This window comes from Zootoca vivipara, chromosome 1 (genome assembly GCF_965207765.1).
Source record: "Zootoca vivipara chromosome 1, rZooViv2.hap1.1, whole genome shotgun sequence".
In the NCBI taxonomy this organism is placed as follows: Eukaryota; Metazoa; Chordata; class Lepidosauria; order Squamata; family Lacertidae; genus Zootoca; species Zootoca vivipara.
The window spans coordinates 625975-653366 of record NC_142582.1 but is presented as its reverse complement, the minus strand read 5'-3'; the positions used below and the strand labels follow the sequence as shown (position 1 = coordinate 653366).

Below are 27392 nucleotides of genomic sequence, written 5' to 3'. Positions count from 1 at the left end.
AATCCCCACAAATGCGGACGGAGCCATCAGGTTTCACCGGGGTGACGATTGGGGTTTCCCATGTGCCTGATGTGACCGGCTTTAAAACCCCTTGCACTACTAAACGATCGAGTTCCTCCTCAATTTTGGGTTTGAGTGCAAATGGAACCCAACGTGCCTTGACCCTGATGGGTTGCACCATGGGGTTGATCTGTAGGGAAATCGGGGGCCCATTGTAAAGGCCACTAGTGGAAACTCCTGGCAAATTGACTCAAATCCTGTCCCATGGGAAATCTGATTAAGTCCTGACACACTTAAGCCTAACGGGCCAAACCATGCCAAACCCAGAAGGCTGGTAAAGGGACCCTTCATTATGATGAGGTCCAATTTCTTAATGTGATTTTTAAACTAGACCTTAAAAGTGCCCCTTAGCTGAATTATTTTTCTCTGAAATTCTCGTAATACCACGGTGCCGGTCATAGAGTGGGGCCCCCATTGGGAAAAAGCTCTTTAAATGTCTTATCAGATGATATGGAATACAATATGGAATCCATATTGCACGGCCTTCCCTCGATTCTAACTTGCACCCTAAGCTTATTGGACCCTGAGGACGAAAATTGATATACCCTGGCTGAATAGATTGACTGCAGCTCCTCCTCATTGAGGGTCTCATGAACGCGCTGTTTGGGTCATGTTCTTGCGTTCTTGGAGCGGCAGGCACGAACAATGTGTCCTGCCTTACCACAGCCTCGACATGTGACGTCACGGAATCTGCATGTCTTGTGGTCATGGTTCTCCCCACAACTGGCGCAGGTACTGTGTGGATCTGACCGATGCTGGTTTGAATGCAGCTTGGGAGCGGCGGTTGCAGTCAGATCAGACTATGGTTCGGTGGATCTCCTTGTGGGGGGACTCGCCAGAATACGACCGGTCTCGCTGGATACGATGGGTGCCCCCTTCAGCTCAGGGGTTTGGACCCTTTGCATGGGCTCTATCCTTCTCGAAAGCCGTTGCCATGTTGATGGCCTCCGCCATCGTGATGTCATCTTTCGCCAGCAGCTTCCGGCAGAGATGGCTGTCTCGCACGCCTATGACGAACCTTTCAAGCAGTCACTCCTCCAGGTTAGTGAATTGGCAACACATCGCAATTGCCTGGAGAGCTGCAATGTACTCACTCACTGACTCTTGCGCTTGTTGCTCTCTGTGGACAAAATCGTAACGGCGGTGGTTCTTTGTCGGCTGGGGTGCGAGATGCCTTGTCATTGTGTTCGTTAGCTCATCAAAGGAGCAGGCCTCAATGTCCTTAGGTGCCATCAAATGCTCCAGTAAGGCGCAGCAGGCCCTTCTCCGTCACTGGGGTTCTCTGCAGAATCCATTGTGGTAGTGTTGTCGCGATCGCAGTGAGCGGCAGGGCGGTGCTGCAGTGCTGACTCAGGCCTCAAACTCAGACATCAAAGCTGGATGGACCCTGCATCCCATCCTCGTCGCCAGTATTAAATATTGAGTAGACAACACAGCGATTCATCATAAGCTGCTCTTTATTTGGAGGCTGGAACAGAACTGGCTTACTGCTGAGCCAGCCTGCTTTTATAGAGGCTGGCTCAAACAATGTAGCAAAACATAATTCGAAGTTCCCTCCTAAAACAACTGCCAAGAACCTGAGGGAAAACTATATACACCAATACATAACAATGGCCAAGTCGCAATGCCGCCTGCCTGTTTATGGTAAGTGGACTTGTTAGGACAAATGCATGAACTTCCTCCTAGTCTGCAATTCCCACCCCATCCTCAGGTTGGCCATTCCTACCAAGGATGTCTGATTGTGCCTAATAAAAATAAGCAAATAAGAGAAGTAGTCAGAGCGCAGATGAAGCAAAGTAGACTATTGTGAAGGTAGAATCAGACCTGAGTACTCCCTGGGAGGAGTAAAGTAGCAGTAAAGCTGCAGCGCTGTTCACATTTTTCTTGGGGCAATCTCTGTTCTACACATTAGGACTTGTGTCTGAGTAAGTATGCACAGAAGCAGATTGACAAATACAAATGATCAAAACCAGGACTTCTTTCTTTGCAGAATGTCTTAGAAGCTATGTGCTGCCTGAGATGATTGATCTACCCCTGGTATATTATTTGGTTATTTAAGCAGAAGCTTCACTGTAGGCCATAGACTATGGAGAACTTCCCATATTTTTGAAATACCCCACTCCCCTTGGCAAAATAACAGCACAATACTATGCATACCTATTCAGAGATGAATCCTACTGAGAAGGAAGTCCTTTTTAAAAAGTCGGTATCAACACTTGACGCTTACTAATTTACCAACATTTCTGCACTGCCAAAATTAAGAAAAATATCTCACTGAGCAGCAGTAAATTAAACAATAAAATTACATCCAAAAAACAAATAGAATGTGTTGTGTATTGAGTCAAAGGATTTTATATCTGTATTATTATTGTCTGTATTTGCATTAGGATAAAGTAACTGCCTTTTGGTTCCAGAGGGTACAGCTACTATTGGTTCATTTAAGCTGCTGTATTTGGATCCTCTGTCTTATTGGTTTCCTCCAAAAGGCAGCACTGTGATTGCTTGATATTGTTCCCTCCAAAATGTATCCCTTCCTAGCTAGTCCCCTGTCCCTATAAATGTAGCTTTCCTCTCCTCAGTCTTCAGTCTTGTTCACTTTAATAAAGAGCTGTTACTAGAGAACTGTCTCCAGCATGTTTTGTCAAGAGAGCTGAAATCACAAACCCCACGTCACAATAACTGGCGACGAAGGTGGGATCCGGAATGCTGAGGAGCAGTTAAACACAACCCTGCCTCAGAGTCCGGATTGCAGCTGAGAACAAGACTCACTGGCCAGCTGAGAAGACGACCCTGCCCGCTAGGACAATGGAGAGTCCAAGGGTATTGGAGCCCTTCCAGCCATCAGAGCCCCACACCTGGGAAGACTACGTCGAACGCTTCGAGTTCTTTGCAGTGGCTCAAGGGATCACCGATGCCAGCAAAAGAAGGGCCACATTCCTGAGCTACTGTGGGCCCGAGACCTTCAAGCTGGCCAAGGCATTACTTGCTCCAGCGAAGCTGAGTGAGACATCTCTCAAAGATATTCTTGCCTGCCTAACAAGCCACTTGGCGCCTACTGAGACCAAGATGGCCCGGCGGATGGAGTTCCATAAGAGGCAGCAGCATGCTGGGGAGTCTGTATCCACATTTCTGGCTGAACTCCGGAAGCTCGCTCAGCACTGCGGCTTCCAAAATCTGGAAGAGACTCTCCTGGATCGGTTTATTGGTGGTCTGAGCAGCAAGAAAGCCAGAAGACGCATCGTGGCTAAAGAAGAGGTTACCCTTGCTTCAGCCTTGAAAGAGGCCACCGCCACGGAGAATTATGAAAGAGAGGAGCTTGATGCCAGTCGCAAGGCCACTAAGCCACAGATAGAAGTTGCGCATGCCATGGACGAGCTAGAGGCTACTCCGAGCCAGAGCCCAGTCCGTGGGATCGAGTCGGTGCGTCAGGCCTGCACAGTGCACAAAGATCGCCGAGGCAGTTGCCCAGGTTGTGGCGGAAACCATGAAAGGAAGAGTTGTCGTTTCAGGGATGCTATCTGCCGGACGTGCGGAAAGACGGGTCACATCGCCAGGGTCTGTAGATCGGCGGCGTCGGGAGCGACAGGAGCACCTAGACTGGAGCATCGCAGACCGCCCACAGCAACTCGTTTTCTAAAGGACTGCCACTACGTAACGGAGATCAACGGGAGGGCCGTGCAGTTTCCAGCGCAAGGCAAGGCACACGTCAAGGTGAAGATTGAGGGTCAGCAGTGCGACATGGAGGTGGACTCCGGATCCGCATTCACCATCGTGTCGGACCAGACCGCGAAGACATTCTTCCCCAGGGGTAAGTTGCCCCCTCTGGAGCCCTTCCCGGCAACCTTGCAGTCGTACTCAGCAGGCCGCATCCATGTTATGGGAATGTGTGCCGTGAGAGTACAGTTCCGGGACAAACAGGCTGTACTCAAACTGGTGATTGCGAAGGGCAGTCGCCCCAGTCTCCTGGGCACTGACTGGTTCCCTGCCCTGGGACTGAGTATCTCAGGGCTTAATTCAATCCAAACCTGCCCTGAGATGAGTGAGGTATTATGCAAGGAATTTGCTGGTCTCTTTAATGGAAAACTGGGTTGTTATAAAGGGCCCCCAGTTGACTTCGAGTTGGATCCCGGGGTGGCTCCAATCCGACTCAAACCAAGGCGAGTGCCATTTGCACTGCAACCCAAGATCGAGGCAGAGCTGGATAAATTGGTCAAGCAGGGAGTTCTCTCACCCGTGGACTCTGCTAAGTGGGAGACTCCAATCGTCACACCCCTTAAAGCAAATGGGGAAGTCAGGATATGTGCAGATTACAAATGTACTATCAATAAGGCACTCAGGGGAAACTCATACCCCATTCCAGTCGTATCACATCTGTTGGCTAAACTGGCTGGGGGCAAGGTGTTCGCCAAAATTGACCTGGCACAAGCTTACCAACAGCTGCCAGTAACCCCACAATCAGCGGAAGCACAGACTATTGTCACACATAAAGGGGCGTTCAGAGTTAACAGATTACAGTTTGGAGTTTGTGTGGCCCCAGGGATTTTTCAAGGGCTCATGGAACGCCTGTTAAGAGGTCTGCCGGGGGTCTTGCCATTTTTTGATGATGTTTTGATTGCTGGAAAAGACCCACAGGAACTGGTTGCGCGTGTCCGTGCAGTGTTGCTCAAGTTCAAGGAGGTGGGGTTGCAACTGAAAAAAGAAAAATGCAGTTTTGGGGTGCCAACTGTGGATTTCTTGGGGTTTAAAATTGATGCATCAGGCATCCACCCCACAGATGCTAAGATTAAGGCCATCATCGAGGCACCACGACCACAGAACAAGACGGAGTTGCAGTCATTCCTGGGACTTATTAACTTTTATCATTCGTTCTTACCCCAGAAAGCTTCGGTAGCTGAACCATTACATAGACTATTGCAGAAAAAGTATGTGTGGCGATGGGGGCGGGAGCAGCAGAAGGCTTTTGACTCCTTGCGAGGAATGCTGAGTAGCAGGAGCGTCCTTGCTCATTATGATGAGTCAAAGCCGCTGGTCCTGGCATGTGATGCCTCTCAATACGGTCTGGGGGCTGTGCTGAGTCATAGGGAACCGGATGGGTCGGAAAAGCCCATCTCTTTCTATTCCCGTACGTTGTCGCCCACAGAGCGCAACTATGCTCAAATTGATAAAGAGGCACTGGCTATTGTGTCCGGAATCAAAAGGTTCTATGATTATTTGTACGGTCGCCATTTCTCCATTGAAACGGACCACAAACCACTGTTAGGGTTGTTCAACCCAAACAAACAAACGCCACAAATTCTCTCCCCCAGAATGTTGCGTTGGTCAATATTCCTGAATGGGTTCCAGTACACCTTGACCCATGTGCCGGGGAAACAGTTGTGCCATGCTGATGCGCTGAGTCGATTGCCCCTTCCTGGCGGGAGCAATGAGGATCCTGCTCCGGCGGAGCACATTATGATGCTAGAAACACTTCCGGGGGCTCCTGTAACAGCTACGGATATAGCTGAGAAAACTAGGAAAGATGCTGTTCTCTCCCGTGTGCTCACTTGGGTGGGGAGGGGGTGGCCAGGTGGTCCGCATGAAGAAAAATTCAGGCCTTATGCGACAAGGCAGCACGAATTGTCCATGCATAAGGGTTGTCTCCTATGGGGAGATAGGGTGATAATCCCAGCACCACTGAGAAACAGGGTTCTTGAGACGCTTCACATGGGACACCCGGGAATGGTCAGGATGAAGTCGCTAGCCCGATGTTATGTGTGGTGGCCTGGAATGGACCAGAACATAGAACAATGGGTACGAACATGCAAGGCATGCCAAGAGGTGCGGCCAGAAGTGGCCAGAGCACCAGTCCACTGGTGGGAGCAGTCCAGGACTCCCTGGAGCCGGCTGCACATAGATTTTGCTGGGCCATTCCAAGGGAAGGTCTTTTTGGTTATCGTTGATGCATATTCCAAATGGTTAGAAGTGGCGATGGTCCCTAGCATGGCATCAGCTGCCGTAATCAAGGTGTTGAGGCAGCTGTTTGCTACCCACGGGTTACCTGAGACCATTGTATCAGATAATGGGGCAGCTTTTGTATCCCAAGAATTCAGGGCATTCTTGGCTGATAACTTTATAAGAGGGGTCACATCCGCGCCCTTTCACCCATCCTCCAATGGGCAGGCTGAGCGCATGGTAAGAACAGCCAAAGAATCCATTGCGCGCTTAATGGAGGGTAACTGGTCGGCTCGCATTGCGCGAATGTTATTTTTGCAGCATGCGACGCCGTGTACTGCGACGGGCAAGTCGCCAGCCGAGCTGCTCTTAGGTAGAAGACTGGTAACGGTGCTGGATTATGTCCACCCAGATAAAATGCCAAACCGTAATTCAAGAGCAACCCCCCAGGCTGAGACTGACACAACAAGGTATCTCGCCCCTGAAGATCTGGTCTGGGTGAGGAACTATTCACGAGGTCCGCGGTGGGTGGCCGGTGTGATCACCCGGGCTAGTGGACCTGTGTCCTATTATGTGACCTTGGAAAATGGGCAAGTTTGGAAGAGACATATAGATCAGCTGAGGCGCCGGGCGCTCAGCAGGGAGGAGTCAGATAATTCATCCCTGGCTAATGACGCACAGCTGCAAGACCAGAGTGAAAATGGTCCAGAGGTACAGTCACCAGGGGCTTCAGCAAATGAACCAGGGTCTGCTAGTCCTCATGATGACGAGGTACAGGTCGGGGACCCTGAGATGTCTGGGACTCCATCTGTTCCTGATGAAACCCCTATAGCAGCCCCTCCACCACAGGTAACACCCAATCCAGAACCTGCAACACCTGTTGTCAGGAGATCAGGTAGAAGTTGTAGGACCCCACAGTACCTGAGGGATTACGTCTGCTGTGCTCACTAGGGGGGGAGGGGTGTTGTGTATTGAGTCAAAGGATTTTATATCTGTATTATTATTGTCTGTATTTGCATTAGGATAAAGTAACTGCCTTTTGGTTCCAGAGGGTACAGCTACTATTGGTTCATTTAAGCTGCTGTATTTGGATCCTCTGTCTTATTGGTTTCCTCCAAAAGGCAGCACTGTGATTGCTTGATATTGTTCCCTCCAAAATGTATCCCTTCCTAGCTAGTCCCCTGTCCCTATAAATGTAGCTTTCCTCTCCTCAGTCTTCAGTCTTGTTCACTTTAATAAAGAGCTGTTACTAGAGAACTGTCTCCAGCATGTTTTGTCAAGAGAGCTGAAATCACAAACCCCACGTCACAATAGAATGTACATCACAAAGGTCAGTACATACTATTTAATAAAAAGTATATGCTGCTTACTCAGTTAAACATCTGAAAGTGGTTTACAAACAAGAAACCTAAAATATTCATTTAATAATGCTGCTCAGAGTAAACATTAAAAAGACTACATATTACAACTGCAGGTAAAAATTACATGCCTGGGTATGCTTGATGAAACAGAAAAGTTGTTTAGCAGGTGCCTGAAACAGTGCATTAGGGTAGGCAAAAAGGTAAATGACCCCTGGGTGGTTAAGTCCAGTCAAGGGCAACTATGGGGTGCGGCGCTCATCTCGCTTCAGGCCGAGGGAGCCGGTGTTTGTCCACAGACAGCTTTTCCAGGTCATGTGGCCAGCATGTTGAGCTTCTGGCGCAACGGAACACCGTCACGGAAACCAGAGTTACCAATTTTGGGAGGGTCTAAATGTTTTGACAATTGGAAAAAAGATATTAGTAAATTTATTTGGGATGGAAAAAGGTCGAGAATTAGATATAAAGTATTAATTGATAAAAGGGAAAGAGGTGGATTAAGTTTACCGGATTTTAAATTGTATCATGACGCGGCTGCCCTATATTGGCTAAAAGAATGGATTGAACTAAAAGATAACAAGATTTTGGATTTGGAAGGTGCTGGGTTGGGGTTTGGGTGGCACTGGCACTGGTATGCTTTTGAACTGCTAGGTTGGCAGGAGCTGGGACAGAGCAATGGGAGCTCACCGCCATCGAGTGGATTTGAAACGCCAACCTTCAAGCTCAAGCTCAGAGGCTTGGTGGTTTAGACTACAGTGCTACCTGCTCCCTTAGTGTACCTACCTCATATCAATGGGTAGGGAGTTCCAGCTGTAGGTACTGCTGCAATAATTGATCAGTTCCTTGCAAGTACAGAACAAACCTTACGAAGCATTTTGTAAAAGTGCCGGTTCTTCAGATCAAAGCAGTTGTGTAGGCACATACAAAGTAAGGCAACCATTCAAGTAAACTTGAACCTAAGCTACTGAGAACTTTTTATATACTAATAGTACCACCTAGAATATGGCCTGGTAACAAATCGGCAGCTAGTGCAGATTTGTGAGCAGCAGTGATATCCATCCAGCTCCTTCCTGCATAGTCACTGCTTAGTTCTTACTCTCCCTGCTTATTTGCCTCGTGCCTAGAAAGCAGGGGACTGAGCGTTTGCTACTCGACTTTCCAGGAAAACCCACTGTGCTGAATTGGAGCAAACACCAATTTGCGGAAAGCCCAATTGACATTTTCTCCAGTTCAGCACTGCAGAGTGGGGTTTCCCTGGGGGAAAGCGATGAGCCCTAAGTTCTGCTTAGAGCTGGGTGCACTTCTGCATGCAGCCTAAAGGTATTAACTAGGCATAGGTGTTCATGGGACTAGTAGTTGTGGGTCTGCTGCGGTATTCAGTTGTGTCTTTTTCTCTCCTCTTTCTTGTGTGTTGCATTACAGGCTGCCCTAGGAGTTTGATGTCTTTGTGCCGCGTGGCAGTACGAAGGACACTTGGGAAAAGTCGACTGCAGCTGATCCATGCTCTTCCAGTGCCAGACCCGATCATAAATTTTTTACTCCATAAACAGCAGTAAGGTCTCCTTGGATGTTTTGGAGGATAATTTCCCTCCCTCCCTCCCTCCCTGTCCCCCCCCCTTTAATGAGGATTTTGCTTTTTTTAAGAGTGAGCAATTAAAAACAGGAAGAAATGTTTGTTTAATGCTATAAAATTATTTTCATGATATTATTTCTGTTAATTATTCTATATAATTTGGGTTTCAACAAAGCTGCTTCCTGGTGAAGATGATCTAATGTGTTACAGTGCTTCACATATCATGAAAAAGATAGGACATGGTCCTATAGCTTTAGTGTAGACAGTATTTGTTTTTAGTGGTGTGGATGTGTTTATTTAAAGCATGTGCTGTTGTTCCAAAAACAGCTCAAGGTATTTATTTAGCAGGCAGTGTGGCGAGGCTGTGCCTTCAGGCTGCCACAGACACCTCAACCCTCCCCTTCTCCATCCTGGGATGAGGCAGCAACTCAGCCAGAGGGAGGCCAGGTGAGCAGTGCTGCCCTGACCTGCGATCCTGCTCTTCTGAGGGCTCAGGATGTAGTTCAGGGTCGCAAGCTACATTGTTTTGGTTCCAAGACTTGCCTCATCCCTTGCCATATGGCCAACTCCAAAAAGCTACATATTCCCAGTTGTGCCTTCACAATACAAATTACATGTATGTTTTTTTTAATCCACTCATCTGATTTTTTCACGCTATTCAAATAATCACCAGTAAATTATTGTTGCTGCCTTGATGATTAGCTGTTGTGGAATTTATTCCAGTTCCTTTTCAGCACAGTGTAAAGTATGCTAAAAATCTTGTCCATCAGTTGCATGAGGTAACCACAGTTCTGAAACATTTTATCTTGTGTGTGTGTGTTTAAGAAATCATGTTAGCTTAAAAAATCTTCAAGGTAAGGCGAATGCAGCATTTTCTGATGTCCAAAATACATACCTTTGGCTACTACTACTGAGTCTGATCAGCTGCATTGATCACTGCCATTGCACAAAGAGAAAAGTGAAGGATCACAGGGAGGGTAGAAATAATTGTTTTCCTTATATAGTCAGAGATATCTCAAACCCAGTGTGTAAACAGACATTGTACATACAAATAAAAATGTGTGGGCCGGCCTGGGATCATGCTTGCAGAAGGGGCTGCATAAATAGGTTTTCTATGCAGGACCTGTCCCCTCCATTTTTGCAGAGCCAAAGTTGCATGTGAGGATCCTGCATGTGCTGTGCATTGGGTATAGGCTCCTATGCAAATGAGGTCTTGAATGTGTGCTGATGAATGCAATCCTGGGTCTCCCTCCGCGCATTCCTTTATACTGGATGGCCATCTGCGTGGGGCTTCAGAGTTTACTGATTTAGTGTGCTGTTGTTGTGAATCAATGCTTTCTAAAAACCACTATAAGGGAATCCCAGGACATTTTACCCACACATCCCTTTCTTCACAATCTCCGACTGTTCTCAGGCTATCTTCAGTGTCTGTGCCTCATCAGAGCTAATATTATTATTTTGTTGGAAGCCACCCAGGGGGAAACCCAGCCAGATGGACGGGGCATAAATAATAGTAATTATTATTATTATTCAGGTTCATTCTTGACAATATTAAACCTGGTATAATTAAAACTCCAAACTGCAGTGGTGAGGGTTTCTCTCTCCTTTCATTCCCATTCAACATTGAAATCAAACTTTCCAAACTTTCCATGAGCTCATTCATTTAAGAATCTTAAAACAAATCTATTGAACACTCTAACAAATCCACTTACTAATTGTACTATTAGGGTATAGAAAATCTGGCAACCTAAGCTTGCACCTATTATTTCTCCATTAATCTCAATATCACACCACCCAGATTTCTTCCAGCAATGGGAGAGAGAAGCAATTTGAACATTGGGAATCCATAGGATTATATACATAATGAGATTTCTATAACAATAATCAACCTATATCTATTAACCAAATGAAAATACCTTTCTCAAATCCTAACAGTAACTGAATCTATTTTAAACAAAATTCATAGTTTTATTATAGAAACAACATGTAAAAACACAAGCTCTGAAACCCTTAACACAATTTGAAAATTTATTAAATGGAGAGGGGCAAAAGGATGAGATTCTAAATTGTACTCTATATTGCTCAATATGGATCTATGGAACCCCTTTAAAAATGGGGAAATTATTGCACAGATGGTAACGCACCCCTTTGCAAATGTCAAAAAAAAATTCTATATCACCTAATTGTTGGAGGAGTTACAATAAACTTTGTACATATTATCATTTATGGTGGGGATGTTAGTTGGTGCGAGGTTTTTGGAATTTAATTTTGACAAAGATGATAAATATCATGCCCATCAACATTTCTGTGATGAAAATAGGGCTCTCCTTTTCTACACCAGGAAGCATCTCCCACACACAAAGACGTCATGGACACATCTACAATACATGGATCACTTTGAGCCAATTACAACCTCTCCGCTGAACCTCCCTTGCAGAATTGTTGAAAGAAAAAATGTGCAAGGAAAGGGATCGTGTACATTACAACAATGAAATAAACTTGTAACTGTAAGCTGCCTTGAGTCCCTGACAAGGGAAAAGGTGGGAAATGGTTAGTAGTAGTAGTAGTAACCATGAGAATGATCAGGAACACACCAGACAGTAAATCCTATTGAACTCAGTGGGACTTAGTTCTTAGTAGACATGCTTTGGATTGCAGAGTGAGGCTGCCCAGTCTTGACCCAGGTACCTGGGTGTCAGCTCCATTGAATACAGCAGGACTTACTTGTGAGTAGACAGTGGAAGGCTCAACTTACAATAAAGAAATCAAATGCGTTTCCTAAAAATGGCTGATTGTGAAAGCATTGCAATTAAAGAATTTAAAGTGGATTGGTGAACCTTTCCTTCAAAATTATTCACCTTTTCCTTCACTTGGTGCAAGGATCTTATTATCAGTATAAACAGGACTCTGCTTTTTGCAGCTACACACCCACCCCACTTTTAATTGTTCTCCGAGACATGGAGGCGAGGGAAAGGGAAAAGCGGAACATTCCAGGATCAATTCAGAAACCGGGATGGCTTCTGTAATTCCAGGACTGTCCCTAGAAAACTGGGACACTTGGAGGGTATGGAATATTACTAAGGAAACTTGTTTGCTGTCCAAAATGAACATTACTGCACATTTTTTATGATACCATTAGAATTGGTCTTCTTTATGATATAGGCAGCACAAATAGGAAGTCCAACTCAATGCAAAACACCCCGAAATCATACACTGGATGCTTGGTATCACTCACACTGGAATATAGCTATAATGGAGAAAACCATGTATAATTTGAGCACTAGAACCCCCAGATACTTTTAATATGATTTGGCATTACTTTGTGACATATACAGGGAAAACCTTCATTTTCAAGTCAACCCTCGTCAAAAGTCTGGCAAATCTCGAATTATACTTGATGATCTGATAGTCTGTCTCTACTTGGACTTTATTTTAAGTCATGTGCAACTATTTATTCTGAATGCCTATTTTATAGCTTTGGTTTCCATTTTTGTCTTTATAATTATGCTTCCCTTTACCGGTCAGGCAGTATTGCATGGCAGGGCCTCTCTCCCCACCATGAGCTGGCAAGGGATGGGGATTTCCCCCAGGCCCAGCACATTCCCAAATTGGGCTTTGTGCTGGTCTGGGGAGTGGATCAAAGGCTGCTTGCTGACTGGCCAATGGCAGGCAAGCCTCTCTGCTGGCTCCATCCCTGGGGCAGCTTGGACTGGGCACTCATCCCCCACTTCAGTCCACCTCAGGAACACCGCTGGCACCCAGGTCCTCCCTTGGTTGCTTGTGGGATCTCACCGTTGAGCATTGCTGGACCTAGTCTTTGGTGGAGGGGAGACTGTAGCCTCTGCCTGCCCCTCCAGTCATAAGGGGATCCAGAAGTAGTTGCTTCTGTCCAGAATCCCAAGCGGGAGCCATAGTGCTCCTCAGGGCAGCAGCCCTGCAAGGGGTTCCTACTTGATGTGTGTCATAGGCCCCTTGGCGCCTCAGGTTGACCCCTAACAGGCAGGCTGGAGGTCATGTGGCCGTACCCAATGCTTTTCCAAAGACCATTACATCTGTCACCAACAAAGTTGTGGCCTGATTTGACCCAATAACTATGTTGTCCTGTGTATTGCTTGGGTGGAGCGGTCATGGGTGAGGGGAGGCAACTTGTTCATGAAATTGTTATCTCTGTTTACGTACATTAAAAATAAAATAATAAGAATAAACTTTGCACACAAAAAACCCAACCACAACCAGAATACTGTCTTATTCTAAAGGGTTGTTGAAAGAATAGAAAAGGTTATAACATGCCCTCTATTCTTTATAAAGCAGTGTGCCAATGCTGAGCTCTCTTCTTTCTTCAGCATTTAAAAAACTTCCTGACAGTAAGAGCTGTTCGGCAGTGGCATTTGCTGCCAAGGAGTGTGGTGGAGTCTCCTTCTTTGGAGGTCTTTAAGCAGAGGCTTGACAGCCATATGTCAGGAATGCTTTGATGGTGTTTCCTGCTTGGCAGGGGGTTGGACTGGATGGCCCTTGGGGTCTCTTCCAACTCTAGGATTCTATGATTCTATGATTCTAAGTATGCATGTAATGCAGGCCTTGTTGTTGCTAGATCTGGGCTTTTCTGCATGTGCCTCTTTTTGTTTCCAACCATCAAAAATCTTTTGCCACAGCATTTTACCAGACATCTTGGGGTTCATGAGGGCCAGAAACTTATTTCAGGTGAGATTCTTGGAGCAGTGGAGCTTATTGCTCAGTGACCATCACCACTTAACTTTTCATGGGTTTTGGCCGGCTTGCAGAGCCTCCCGTCGTCGTCCCCACTGGTTTCCTTTGGGTCACAGTTGCTTTTATTTTCATCCTGTGAACCTGGCTCAACATCAAGCAGTGTGATTGCACTGTAGGAAAGTTGTGCCTTCTGGTTTTTGAATTATAAATGGAAAAGCCATCCTGTTTTTGGAATAAACAGCACTAGTCATTAGAAGGTCTGGCAAGTTACTATTGCATTACAAAAGAATGAGGAATTATTTTAGTGGAGAAAAGCCCCCAGAAACAGACAGTCAATTGTCACCTTTTCCAGGGTGGAAATCTTTTATTTTCTTTGTTAATGCCACGCAGACCATAAATTAGAATTCCAGATGAAAGGTAAGGCTAGGCTACATTTCAAAGGCAATTAGTGGAAGTCTTGTGAGCGCTGCCCTGAGACATTACTGACAGCTCTTCCTCATCAAATGGAGTAAATTGGAAGCCTTCTGAAAGCCTCTCCTAGCACGGATGCTCAATTTCATGCGCATCAAATAAAGATTTTCCTGAAGCAACAATGGCCACATTCCCACAACTAGCTAACCATTTCAGTACAACTTCAATGCACTCCTAAATAATTTTCTTACTGAGGATCAGTTCTGACAGAAAAAGTTCATTGCACCTGGGATACATGGCCAATCAGAACTGACATAGGTGTTCCTCTGCAAGGAAGAAGGGGGCTGAGGGGAACCTTCTCATTGTCTCAGGAATTAAAGTGATAATCTCTGGCATCCTGATACCTGAGTGCCAGACAAAAGGGTGTGATTAACTTGGCTGGGAAACAGGGAAATGTAAATATCTCTCTCTTTTTACTTGATTACGGTAGGTTTTGGGGGCAGGGAGCAGGGTCCAGGATGCTCAGATTACTGCCACCAGACCTCCCCTTTCATGATGTACCTATGATGAATCTAGGGAAGGCGGTCTTGGGCTACACCCCTTCTGTGACGTATGGGTGATGCTTCTGGGGGGTGGGCTGAAACCAATTTCAAATTTCTATTTAAGGGCAGGGCACATTTGTTTGGGGTTCCTTCCTTGTTCTCCTGCGTGAGGGGAAGGACCCTGTTGCAACAGCAAAAACAAAGGCTTTGCTTCTCAAAATTCTCTGGTTGGCCTCTGTTATATTCTCCGACCGATGGAGAACCCCATAAGGGCAGATTTTTGCTTATTACATCATCACTACATCACTCTTACATAGCTAGAAAGGGGATGTCTACACAACATTAACATAAGGGTAAACAAGATGGGACACGGATTAAACCACAGAGCCTCTGTGGGTTAAACCACAGAGCCTAGGGCTTGCTGATCGGAAGGTCGGCGGTTCGAATCCCTGCAACGGGGTGAGCTCCCGTTGCTCAGTCCCAGCTCCTGCCAACCTAGCAGTTTGAAAGCACATCAAAGTGCAAGTAGATAAATAGGTACCGCTACAGCGGGAAGGTAAACGGCATTTCCGTATGCTGCTCTGGTTCGCCAGAAGCGGCTTTGTCATGCTGGCCACATGACCCGGAAGCTGTACGCCGACTCCCTCAGCCAATAACGCAAGATGAGCGCTGCAACCCTAGAGTCGGTCAGGACTGGACCTAATGGTCAGGGGTCCCTCAGGGCAAAAGTAAATGTGTGATAAGTACCAGAAGGAACTTCTTGAGTACCCACAGGAAAAGAACAATAAGGTCCTGGCTTTGCATCGGCTGCCACCTGGGTGGGTCTGGTGATGGGATTAGGCTTGGCCAACAATCAGCTCAGCAAAGTGCCTCTGGGCACTTCCTGGAGTCCCTTTTCAAGGGCAAAAGAGCGTTGGAATGGAGGAAACTGGAGTTGATTTTACTATATGATTTTTAAAACTAGGTAACTTCCCTGAGCTGTCAAGTCGAAAGGATACATTTATGCATATTTATAACATTTAACAACTTTAAAGATGTGCCCCCCCCCGTAATTTCCGTAACAAATTACATATCTCTAGCCGCTTTTGCCCTGGTGCCCTCTCCTCTTGCCTTCCCTGGCCCATGCCAAGCCACTACAGCTTTCCCTTCTTTTGGGTGCAGATCTTTTGGATTCTGTTATTTCCCAGAGCTTTCCAAACTGTGTGTTGTGTCGGCTGCAGTGTGCAGGTGTGTCACAGAAACGCTCCTCCCGGGGCTTGAAAGGGGTTAGTTTAACCTCCTGTTTGCTTTGTTGACATTTAGTCGTGTCCTACTCTTCGTGACCCCATGGACCAGAGCACGTCAGGCACTCCTGTCTTCCACTGCCTCCCGCAGTTTGGTCAAACTCATGTTGGTAGGTTCGAGACCACTGTCCAGCCATTTCGTCCTCTGCCGGTTTGCTAGTAACTGAATTACTGTGTCATGAAATGATGCAATCTAAAACGTTTATCACCAACATGAAAAATTTGGAAAGCTCTGTTCTTTCCTTTTCAAAGAATTAATCTGTGTAATGCAACTGCAATTGTTCTTTTATAGGCATGTTAGGTCTTGGAAAGTTCAAAAAGGCCAAATGGAACCGCCTGAGAGGAGGAGCCAGGCCCAAACAAGTAAGGGTTAAATTTTGTGCCAGTTAGAACCCAGAGGGGCGGGCTCAGCCAGGGTATAAAAAGCCCCTCCCTGAGGAGAGGAGAGAAGAGGGAGAGTTAGGAGAGTGAGCGCTAAGAGTCCAAAGTGAGAGCTGGGTCTGGGAGTGATAGGTGAAGCATTGGTGGTAGTTAGCAGACAGGATAACCAGTTATTGTGAAACTTGTTGTATTTATTAATTAGCTGTTTATAGCGGCAATAGGCCGGTATAGGTCATCTATATGGTGCTGGAGGAGACTCTTGAGAGTCCCATGGACTGCAAGAAGATCAAACCTATCCATTCTTAAGGAAATCAGCCCTGAGTGCTCACTGGAAGGACAGATTGTGAAGCTGAGGCTCCAATACTTTGGCCACCTCATGAGAAGAGAAGAATCCTTGGAAAAGACCCTGATATTGGGAAAGATTGAGGGCACTAGGAGAAGGGGACGACAGAGGATGAGATGGTTGGACAGTGTTCTCAAAGCTACGAACATGAGTTTGACCAAACTGCGGGAGGCAGTGGAAGACAGGAGTGCCTGGCGTGCTCTGGTTCATGGGGTCACGAAGAGTCGGACATGACTAAACAACTAAACAACAACAAGGTCATCTATTATAAGTTTGTTGAACACTGTTTATTATCCAGCAACCACAAGCCTTTGTACACAATAAAGCAACTTGTTTATTCACATCATCCTCGTCTGTGGTAAATAAAACGAGCAGGTACCAGTTAGCAGTCTGGTGAGCTGCAGCTGAGGTACCATTTGTCATAGACCGTGAAACGTCCGGGGGTGCTGCACAGGTCTGCAGGGACCGTGACAGAGGTGTTTTTGTTTTTTAATAGCACTGGTCTCTCTCTGCATCATGTGCAGCAGCAGCAGGGCTGGAGTTTTATAGGCCTTTATACTAACTAGAGAATTGGGTGTTTTATAATGCCTTTTCTTATCCCTGGTTGCTGTTCTTGTTCTCCAGCTGCCCTTTGCTTAAGACAGTGTGTCCTTTACTTACCCACCTGCCTTTTTCTCCAGTCATCTCAGCTAAAAGAACAAAAAAGCTAAACACGTTTGGTGCTCAGCTTGGTTGCCAAATGGAACATTTTAAAATGCAGCATGTGGACAAAATGTTGACAGGGTGAAGAGACTTTAGATTTGTATTCTAAATACTATCGTGTTTCTCATAAAATAAGACGTACCTATAAAATAAGCCATGGCAGGTTTTTCATGCATTGACAAAATATAATACATACTCCAAAAATAAGCCATAGTGGTGGGAGTAGTGGATGGCGCAATGGAAGAGGAAGATGCCTGTCAGCGCATGGAACCGGATGCTGCTGCCCCTCCAAAATGCCCAGCAGCGCGCGCCGCGTGGAGCCCCGAGCCAGCAGGACCCAGCAGCGCGCCCCGCTGAAGCGCTGACAAAGCGCCCAGCAGCCCCACACAGAGCGCCCCGAGCCAGCGGGACCCAGTAGTGCTCTGTAGCACTTCGAATCCTCCTGCTGCTGCGGCTCGGGGCGCTCTGCGCGGCGCTGCTGGGCGTTTTGTCGGCGTTGCAGCAGCAGCAGCAGCAACAACAACAACAGCCAGTTCCGGGCACCAGGAGAAACACGGTATATGGCTCTGATGGCCAAAGGAAGCAACAAGACACAGGAGGCCACTCGACAAACCTGTTGTTTTTGGAGACAGGAATTCATTTAAAGTAGCTAGGTGTTCCTTTACCACCCCTTTTCCTATATTGGGCTGCAGTTCCCTCCTTATATCATTTATTATGTTATCATCAGGTTGAGCATTGTTTTCCTTTTAGGTGAAAACAGGCAAAGTAGGTGTTGAGCTATTTTGCCTTTTCTTTGTCACCTAATAGCAATTGCTTGTTCTTTCTCCTGTATCAAACATAGCCAAAGAAACCTTTATTGTTATTCTTAATCTCCCTTGCAAGATGAAGCTCATTCTGAGCTTTAGCCAGCCTGACTTTACCCCTGCAATTATTGGTTACCTGTGTGTACTCCTCCTTTGAGATTTCCCCTTTCTTCCATTTCATATACATACCCTTCTTAAATCTCAGCATATCTGCAGCCACACCGGTTTCCTTAGATGCCCCCATTTTTCTTTAGAATCATAGAATCATAGAATCATAGAGTTGGAAGAGACCACAATGGCCATCCAGTCCAACCCCCTGCCAAGCAGGAAACACCAGCAAAGCATTCTTGACATATGGCTGTCAAGCCTCTGCTTAAAGACCTCCAAAGAAGGAGACTCCACCACACTCCTTGGTAGCAAATTCCACTGCCGAACAGCTCTTACTGTCAGGAAGTTCTTCCTAATGTTTAGGTGGAATCTTCTTTCTTGAAGTTTGAATCCATTGCTCCGTGTCCGCTTCTCTGGAGCAGCAGAAAACAATCTTTCTCCCTCCTCCCTCCTCCTTTCATATATTTGAACATGGCTATCATATCATCCCTTAACCTTCTCTTCTCCAAGCTAAACATACCCAGCTCCCTAAGCCGTTCCTCATGAGGCATCGTTTCCAGGCCTCTAACCATTTTGGTTGCCCTCTTCTGGACACGTTCCAGCTTGTCAGTATCCTTCTTGAACTGTGGTGCCCAGAACTGGACACAGTACTCCAGGTGAGGTCTGACCAGAGCAGAATACAGTGGTACTATTACTTCCCTAGATCTAGATGCTATACTCCTATTGATGCAGCCCAGAATTGCATTGGCTTTTTTAGCTGCTGCATCACACTGCTGACTCATGTCAAGTCTGTGGTCTACCAAGACTCCTAGGTCCTTTTCACATGTACTGCTCTCAAGCCAGGTGTCACCCATCCTGTATTTGTGCCTTTCATTTTTTTTTTTGCCCAAGTGTAGTACCTTACATTTCTCCTTGTTAAAATTCATCTTGTTTGCTTTGGCCCAGTTGTCTAATCTGTTAAGGTCATTCTGAAGTGTGATCCTGTCCTCTGGGGTATTAGCCACCCCTCCCAATTTGGTGTCGTCTGCAAACTTGCTCAGGTTGCCCTCAAGCCCATCATCCAAGTCATTGATAAAGATGTTGAACAAGACTGGGCCCAAGACAGAACCCTGTCTTGTTGGAATTGTCTGCATTTGGGCCTTCAATATTTCACCCTTCAGAAACTCCCATGGTTCTATGCACACCATTGAGACAGCACTTTGTGCTGCTAAATTCCCCTGCTAATCTCCCTCACAAACTCCCCTGTTTGCAAGTCCTTTTTGCAAGCTCTTGGTCCGGAGCTCCCAGAAGTCTAACTATTCAGCTGAGTCTAACTATTGCATGGACAGGCAGAGTCCCCCCAACCCCAGGCGACCCCCGAGCGGAATAATGACTCAATGTGCTATGGGATTAAAATTGGCCACAACTTTATTAAGATTCAGATGTAGGGAGACCTTGGCTCAGGCATTGGGCGTTATCCTCCCCAGTCCCCAGCTGGGGATCTGAGAGACATCAGGGTTATTCAGAATGTGTGGGGACTGGGCTGACTCAGGAGAACATAGGTTCAAGCAGAGAGCCAGCCCCCCATTTCACCACTGTTGCAGGGGAGAGCAATGACAACCTCTTGGCGTATGGCCAATGCCTCCCCTCAAGACCCCTTTAACGGGAACCCTGGGATCACCGCTGCAAGGGTCTCTCATACGACTAAACCAGTTAGTTTGCTTCCCCGGAATTGGCATAACAAGGCTGTGGATAAATCCCATAAGCACTACAGCAGAATACAGTATGTGATGGAAAGATGTGCCTGTCTTTGTGGGAAAGGCTGGCAAGGGATGTCCTTCCCAAATCCTGCCTGAAGGCTTCCCCTCCTCTCTCCCCTCAGAGCCCAGCAAAGAGAATGATTCCTATTCCAGGCTTTCAGGCTTCCACGCTAATTTAACCTGAAACATTTCCTGCTTTGTGAGAGGGAAGCAGGTCCGAAAGCTGCCTATTTGAAAGGGGAACTGAAAAGAATATCAGCAATTTTATGGCTGCTCTGTTTCTTGGCAGCACATTTTGGGGGGGGGGAGAAGGTAGAACAATGCAAACATTGGCTCAGGGTTAGTTTGTTTTTATTGCAAGTTTGTCCTCATGGTGTTTCTTTCCCATATTTATTTTATTAATATTCATGCATTCATTCTCAGGCCATTGTTTCTATGCGACACAGTTCCCTCTCATGAAGCCTGAACCACGACAATATCGACAATATCAAGGCATCTGAAGACAACAGCCACCTTCATGATCAACCAAAGTGCACTTCATAACTAAATACAGTCATACCTCATGTTATGTCTGCTTCAGGATGCATCTTTTCGGGATATGGAAGCGCCAAACTCGGAAGTCCCAGAACAGGTTACTTCCAGGTTTGGCACGCACGCATGCGCAGAAGTCCCAAACTGTGCTTTGCGCATGCGCAAAAGCGCCAAATTACATCACGCGCCTGGTAGACGCGGCACTTTTCAGGTTGTGAACGGGCCTCCGGAAGGGATCCCGTTCGCAACCAGAGGTACCACTGTATGCATAAACTGCTGGACTATAGTATGAATCATAGATACATAGAATTGTAGAGTTGGAAGGGACTCCAAGAGTCATCCAGTCCAACCCCCTGCAGTGCAGGAATCTCAACTGAAGTGTCCAAGACAGAGGGCCATCCAACCCTTGCTTAAAAACTTCCTATGAAGCTGAGTCCACAACTTCCCAAGGGAGTCTTTTCCACTGTCAAACATCACTTACTGTCAGCACGTTATTCCTGAAGTTCACTTGGAATCTCCTTTCTTTTAACTTGAATCCATTGGTTCAGTTCCTACTCCCCTGTGCAGGAGAACATAAGCTTGCTTCATCTTGCCTTTTAGATATTTGAAGATGGCTATTGTGTCTCCTCTCAGTCTCCTCTTTTCCAGGCCAAACATACCCAGATACTTCAACTGTTTCCCAAACCCTTGATCATCTTAGTTGCCCTCCTCTCCACATGTTCCAGCTTGTCAACTTCCTTCTTAAACTGTGGTGCTGAGATTGGACACAGTATTCCAGGTGTGGTCTGATCAAGGTAGAACAGAGCAGTACTATTACTTCCCTTGATTGGGACTCTATACTTCTGTCTATGCAGCTGAAAATAGCATTAGCTTTTTTTGCTGCTGCACCACACTGTTGTCTCATGTTATTTTTATTTTTAAATAATTTTTATTAATTTTCAATTGCTAAAATCCAATAACAGCCACATTTTATTAATATCAAATTACAATTCATATCCAAATATATATCAGTTATAAAGGCAATTATACAATATGTGTGATTTCCCGTGTGCTGGGTTTCAGGGTGCAAAGTTCTTATTTCTTCCTGCTTCCAAAAACTTGATTAATCCAGTTACATTCAGTCCTGATCTTAGTCTCTTATCAACAGCTGCAGAGTTCTTGACTTCCATTCGTATTAACACGTTTAATAAATTTCATTTCCACAGAAGGAGTTATATATCCTGTAAATTCCCTGTGTGAGAAGTTTATTTTTCCATTTGTTTCTTCAATTTTCTTGTTCTGATCATGTCCTATGCAACTTCTCTACTTCTGCTTTTTCACTCTTTCTCTTCCTCTGTTCCCGTTTAATTTCAGCTGCATCACACATCATCTTGGTTTGTTTGAGTATAAAGGGACCCCTGACCATTAGGTCCAGTCGTGACCGACTCTGGGGTTGCGCGCTCATCTCACATTATTGGCCGAGGGAGCCAGCGTATAGCTTCCAGGTCATGTGGCCAGCATGACAAAGCCACTTCTGGCAAACCAGAGCAGCACATGGAAACGCCGTTTACCTTCCCGCTGGAGCGGTTCCTATTTATCTACTTGCATTTTGACGTGCTTTCGAACTGCTAGGTTGGCAGGAGCTGGGACCAAGCAACGGGAGCTCACCCCATCGCAGGGATTCGAACCGCCGACCTTCTGATCTGGTGTCCCCGCCATAGCTCCGGGCGATTCTCCATTTCTCCTTCTCCTCTAACCTTTAAATCACTAAAGATCTAATGCCCTGCCAGAGCTATGGCCAATCTTCTAAGCCCATAGTCCAAATTGCAATAAGTGGAAGTTCAGTGCTTTAAATCATTTCAGTGTTCTCACACAGTTCTATTTTCATATTAATCCATAAATATAATCTTGTTCTCTTTTCCTCCTCTTGCTTTTTAGCAGTTTGTTGGCATTCAGGGGGAGGTTTGCCAAATCATTTATGTAGCAAACATGGTATATGTAAAGAAAAGGTAAAGGCTCCCCTCCCCGCTCACATACCATATTTTTCTACGAAGGAAATCATCTTTCCAGTTCGAAACATTGCGACTCAGTAGCAGATTCACTTGGCAGTTTGTAATCTTGTGCCATCCATCCTGCACACGTCTGTAAATTAGAGCAGTTTCATCCTAATAAACATCGTTGGGGGGGGGTACCGATAGGCAAAGTGCTTTGGCACCCAGAGTCTTCCTGCCTCCCACATTCCAGGTATCAAGACGATTTGTGGATGAAGCTCACTCCCCTGGGCCCTGGGGAGAACTTGCAAGGAAAACGACCCTCAAATCATCCTTGTTTATCTTCGCTAATGATCTCCGCTAATGTTGGAGCTGCACCCATTAAGGCAGGAAGCACCGGAAATCTGTGGCCTCATGTTAAGCTTGTGGTGTACTAAGACCCCTAGATCCTTTTCACAAGCCAGGTATCCCCCCATCTTATATTGGTGCAGCTGGCTCTTCCTGCCTAAGCGCAGAACCGTACATTTGTCCCTATAGAAATACATTTTGTTACTTTGGGCCCAGTTCTGTTAAGGTCATATTGAATCCCAATTCTCTCCTCTTCCCGCACTTCTGCAGAATGCACCTCCCTCCCTCCACTACACACCACTGGGCGCAGGTCTCCCCTTCCACCCCCCCACCCCACCCTCCCTGGGGGGTGTTGGCTGCCCAAGGGAAGGAGGGCTGTGACAACTTGCAGAAAATATTGTGGAGCCCCAGCCTCCCTAAACATTTTATTAGGGGGCGAAGGGACTAGGGCCCCATAGAGCTGGTGCCTGTGCCCAGAAAAGTGCCCAACAGAGAGCAGGCAGTAGAGATGAGGATAGTTAGAGGGCTGGGTGAGTTTTCTGCTTGACCAGAGCTCAGAAACAAAATACGACAAACACCCTGTTTTATGCTTGGCTTGTCCTCCTGGTTTGTTTGAAGAGAAATCACACTTCAGGCTAAGCCAGCACTCTGGTTTGTTTCCTCCTGGTGCAGGGAGGAGGGGGCGAGTGCAATGTGAGCAGCGCTGTGCACTAGCACACTACGGTAGCTCATTCATAGCAAACAATAGGTCATTTAACTACGGCATACCATAATGTTGAACCAAACCACTAGCTGAAAAAAACAACAGTGCATATTTCCGGGGGCCAAAAATAGTGCAAGTTGAATGCTGGCAAAATGCAATGGATTCACATTGGAAGAATTGTCTAACAGGCAGACATCTGATTTCCATGTACTGCAACAACTCTGTGCAATTATAGGGTCATGATACAAATGATGACGATGACTATGACGTGAGTGTCTGGAAGGTCCCTAGCAAGTGCTGCAAATATTGAAAAGGTGAAAGAAAGAAAAACACCTTTGTAATCTGGGGCGTCTGGATTCATTGCAGATGAAGTTGGGCTCTGGTTATGCATGGTTGAAAATCAGCCACTTTACTTCACAGCACCTAGGAGGCATTTTGTTGTCTCACCCACCCCACCCCCAGCTACTGTCACAGATGAGAAAGATCAAAGCCTGTGTTGAAAAGAGTAGAAAGAAGGCAGGGGGGGGCCTGGTAGCTGGTATTGTACATCTGGAAGCCAGATGCCAGAAGGATCTCTCAGCAATTCAGAGAAGGAAGACTGGAAACGGCTGCCTAGTCTGCTAAAAAACAACACTGTCCTACTGCGTGGCACTGGTCAGTATTTTATCTTTGCTTCTTTGCATAAATGATAACTTTAGAAAGCATGTAGGAACAGAACAAGGCTGCAAGTTGGATTCCATGGGAACCAGAGTTCTCAAAGTATGACCTAGAGGCACCTGTTGGGGTACAGGGGGGGGGAACCACACCCAAACTTGAGCAAGGGCTTCTTTGTCCCATCTCCCCAATCTCTCAGTCACAAACTGTGCCACAAGTGGGAAGCAACAACCCATGGTGGCCCTTTGGGATCTCCTGTTCAGAAAAGATAATACCTATTCAGAGTCTCATTTTATTATGCCAAAGAGAGCAAAGTAAACAGTATCAGATATTGATTGCATTAAGATCTACTATGACAACCACCATCCTGTCTACATGGATATCACTGCCTTCACTTGGACAGAATATGTATTACAGTGGTACCTTGGGACCTGTTAACAAACTATTCGGTTTACAAACTCTGCCCCCCCAAAAAAGTAGTGTTCCCATTTGCGAACTTTACCTCGGTCTACGAACGGAAGCCGAACGGTGGAAGGGCACCGGTGGGGGGGAGGCCTCATTAGGGAAAGCACGCCTCGGTTTAAGAATGGATTTGATTTAAGATCGGACTTCAAGAATGGATTACGGTAAGTTCGTAAACCGAGGTACCACTGTACTTGTTTTGTTCTGGGGTTTTTATTATGAACATATTAAAATTCTCCTTTCTCCTAGGGATTGCCCAACAGAGGAATACTGACCTACCTTTTAGGGCTGCCTTTAAGGATTACAACAAGATTTCAGTATGTCAGAAAGCAACACTATTAAGTCCCATGTTTGTGTAAAGTGAAGCCTTGCTCCAAATACTACAATTTTTTATTTGCAAAATACATTTGGGGAGCACAATTTTTTTAGCTCCTAGTGCAGAAACGGTCATGTTTTATTAATTTTTGGGAAATTGGCCCATTGTTTGAAAATTTGACCAGTGAGACATGCTTAGTATTGTTTCTAAAATGTTGTATGACATCCATTTGCTTATCTTACTGTTTTTTGTAAGACATGTTAGAAACTTTACAGTATATCTGAATAAATCAAATTAAAAATATTTGCATTTGTGCCATTCTTCTGTTTTCACAATAAAGCTGACTAGCTTGAGGCCTTGCAGGCAGGTGAGAGTGGAGCAGAAGAGAGGAAGGCAGGACATACCAAGCGCTCCATAATTTAAAGCATCTTTAGCCAAGTGGTTCAGTGAAAAGGATGTGGCTAAAACAAACTATAAAAAAAGAATGCAGAAAGGGATCAAAGGGTGTATACAAATTTATTCCTTGTGCCAGAGAAGGCTTTTCTTCGCTCATGTTTAAAAAAAAAAGTGATGGTTTGACCTGTGATGAAAAATTAATAAATATCCACAATAAATAAACACACTGCATGCTTTTTGACATGAGCATCCGAGCAAGGCTGTTGTAAATCTTGAATTTTTATTTTAATCTGACAGCACACTTGATCTTGCACTGAATGTAGTATTACTAGTCTTAAGATCAATTGATAAATTGCCTACAGTAACCTAACTGGTTTACAACTCATGAAACTTGAGGTTTTTGCATGGTTTACGGTTGGCATTGTGCCTTTTACAGCTGTGCAGGAGCCATAAATTCAACAGGTTAAGCCTTTTCTAATATGGAAATACATTTATGGGGAAAGCTTTACTTGTTCGTATTCTGTCATTCAGACTTGCAGTTCCAGGCATTGTGCTCCCCAGTCCCCAACCCCAGAGAATTAAAAGACCACTGAGATTGGTTTGGATCAAAACAGACCACAACTTTATTGAATACAGCTGAAAGAGGTTTGGCTTGGGCATGGGGCAATTAAACACTTCCAGCCCACCTGCCGGAAGTGATGCATACGGTAGGTCAATCCAGGCAGGGGTTCCTAAGACTTACATCAAATAGGGTGACCCCCACAGGGACCGCCACCTGGGGGAGTGTCATTGGCCCTGGTTCCTGGCTGGGAGTAAGGACATGGCAACTCCCCCAGATCCCATTCATGCGATACCCCAGCGCTTGGAGGGGCAGGCAGAGACTACAACCTCCCCTACATCCAAGACATGACCAGCAGCTTGAACCAAGGGTGGGGGTGGGGAACCCGAGAAAGGAGAAGCAGGTAGGCCCCCAGGTGTGGACTGTTGAAATGGCCAGAGGGCAGACCCGAGGGAAGCCTTCTCATTCTGTTGACTCCGCTTCCTTGCCCAGCCCATGTCTGAGCCTGCATCCCATTTGTCAATCCCGGGTGCAGGCTAGGATCCTGCTCCTGATAGGCAGCGGGGGCTTATGCCCATGCCCCATATCAAGATAGGAAGCCGATGTTGCGATTCCCTCCCTGGGGCCTTGGGGGAGCATCTGCTGCCCCAAAAGAGGGTGAGCAGACTTCTTGTTACTTATGTGTGGCCACTGTCTTTATTTTGGCCTCCTCCTACAATGTTGTTGTTTAGTCGTTTAGTCGTGTTCGACTCTTTGTGACCCCATGGACCAGAGCACGCCAGGCACTCCTGTCTTCCACTGCTTCCCGCAGTTTGGTCAAACTCATGTTGGTAGCTTTGAGAACACTGTCCAACCATCTCGTCCTCTGTCGTCCCCTTCTCCTTGTGCCCTCCATCTTTCCCAACATCAGGGTCTTTTCCAGGGAGTCTTCTCTTCTCATGAGGTGGCCAAAGTATTGGAGTCTCAGCTTCAGGATCTGTCCTTCCAGTGAGCACTCAGGGCTGATTTCATGATGGATAGGTTTGATCTTCTTGCAGTCCATGGGACTCTCAAGAGTCTCCTCCAGCACCATGTACATGTGCTCCGTGTAGTCCTACTCTTTGAATGAAAACAATCCTAGATGCTAATTTTGTTAGTAAAGGTAAAAGGCGATCAGCCTTCTTTATGGTCCTACAATAGAGGCCACAAATGTGCATATAGTACAATGCAGTGCTTTTTTCCTGGGGGGGACGCAGGGGTACACATACCCTTAAACATTTTGTGAATCTCAGTTTGGCCTCATTGAGGGGCAGTATTTCAAAATGAGTAGGAAAATGAGAGTACCCTTAAACATTTGTTTAGGAGGGGAAAGCACTGGTACAATGCTTATGCAAATTCTGTGAAAATATGTGCCCTCTCTTGTGAGTGGAGTAGGTGGGCACAATCCACATACAGTGTGGATTGTACACTGTCCAGAAAAGCCTGTTGGCACCCCTGAACATCTCCATCTTTGAGGTGCACTGAGCGGGGAAA

At 46.1% G+C, this 27392-nt stretch overlaps 1 protein-coding gene across 6 annotated transcripts in view; it reads left to right on the top strand.

Moving 5' to 3' along the window:
* Positions 1-13157, top strand: part of ASB1 (ankyrin repeat and SOCS box containing 1) — a 31786-nt gene extending 18629 nt beyond the window's left edge. For 3 of the 6 annotated variants that reach the window (XM_088661763.1, XM_088661726.1, XM_088661816.1), the window contains 2 exons: positions 8772-8901; positions 11264-13157. In XM_088661763.1, the coding sequence (XP_088517889.1) occupies positions 8772-8901; positions 11264-11414 (281 nt within the window). In that variant the 3' untranslated portion in view covers positions 11415-13157. Of the gene's footprint in view, positions 1-8771; positions 11142-11263 lie in introns of those variants that run through there. The other 3 variants (XM_088661686.1, XM_088661619.1, XM_035115752.3) reach the window with 3 other exon arrangements.
* The last annotated feature ends 14235 nt before the right edge of the window (positions 13158-27392 follow it).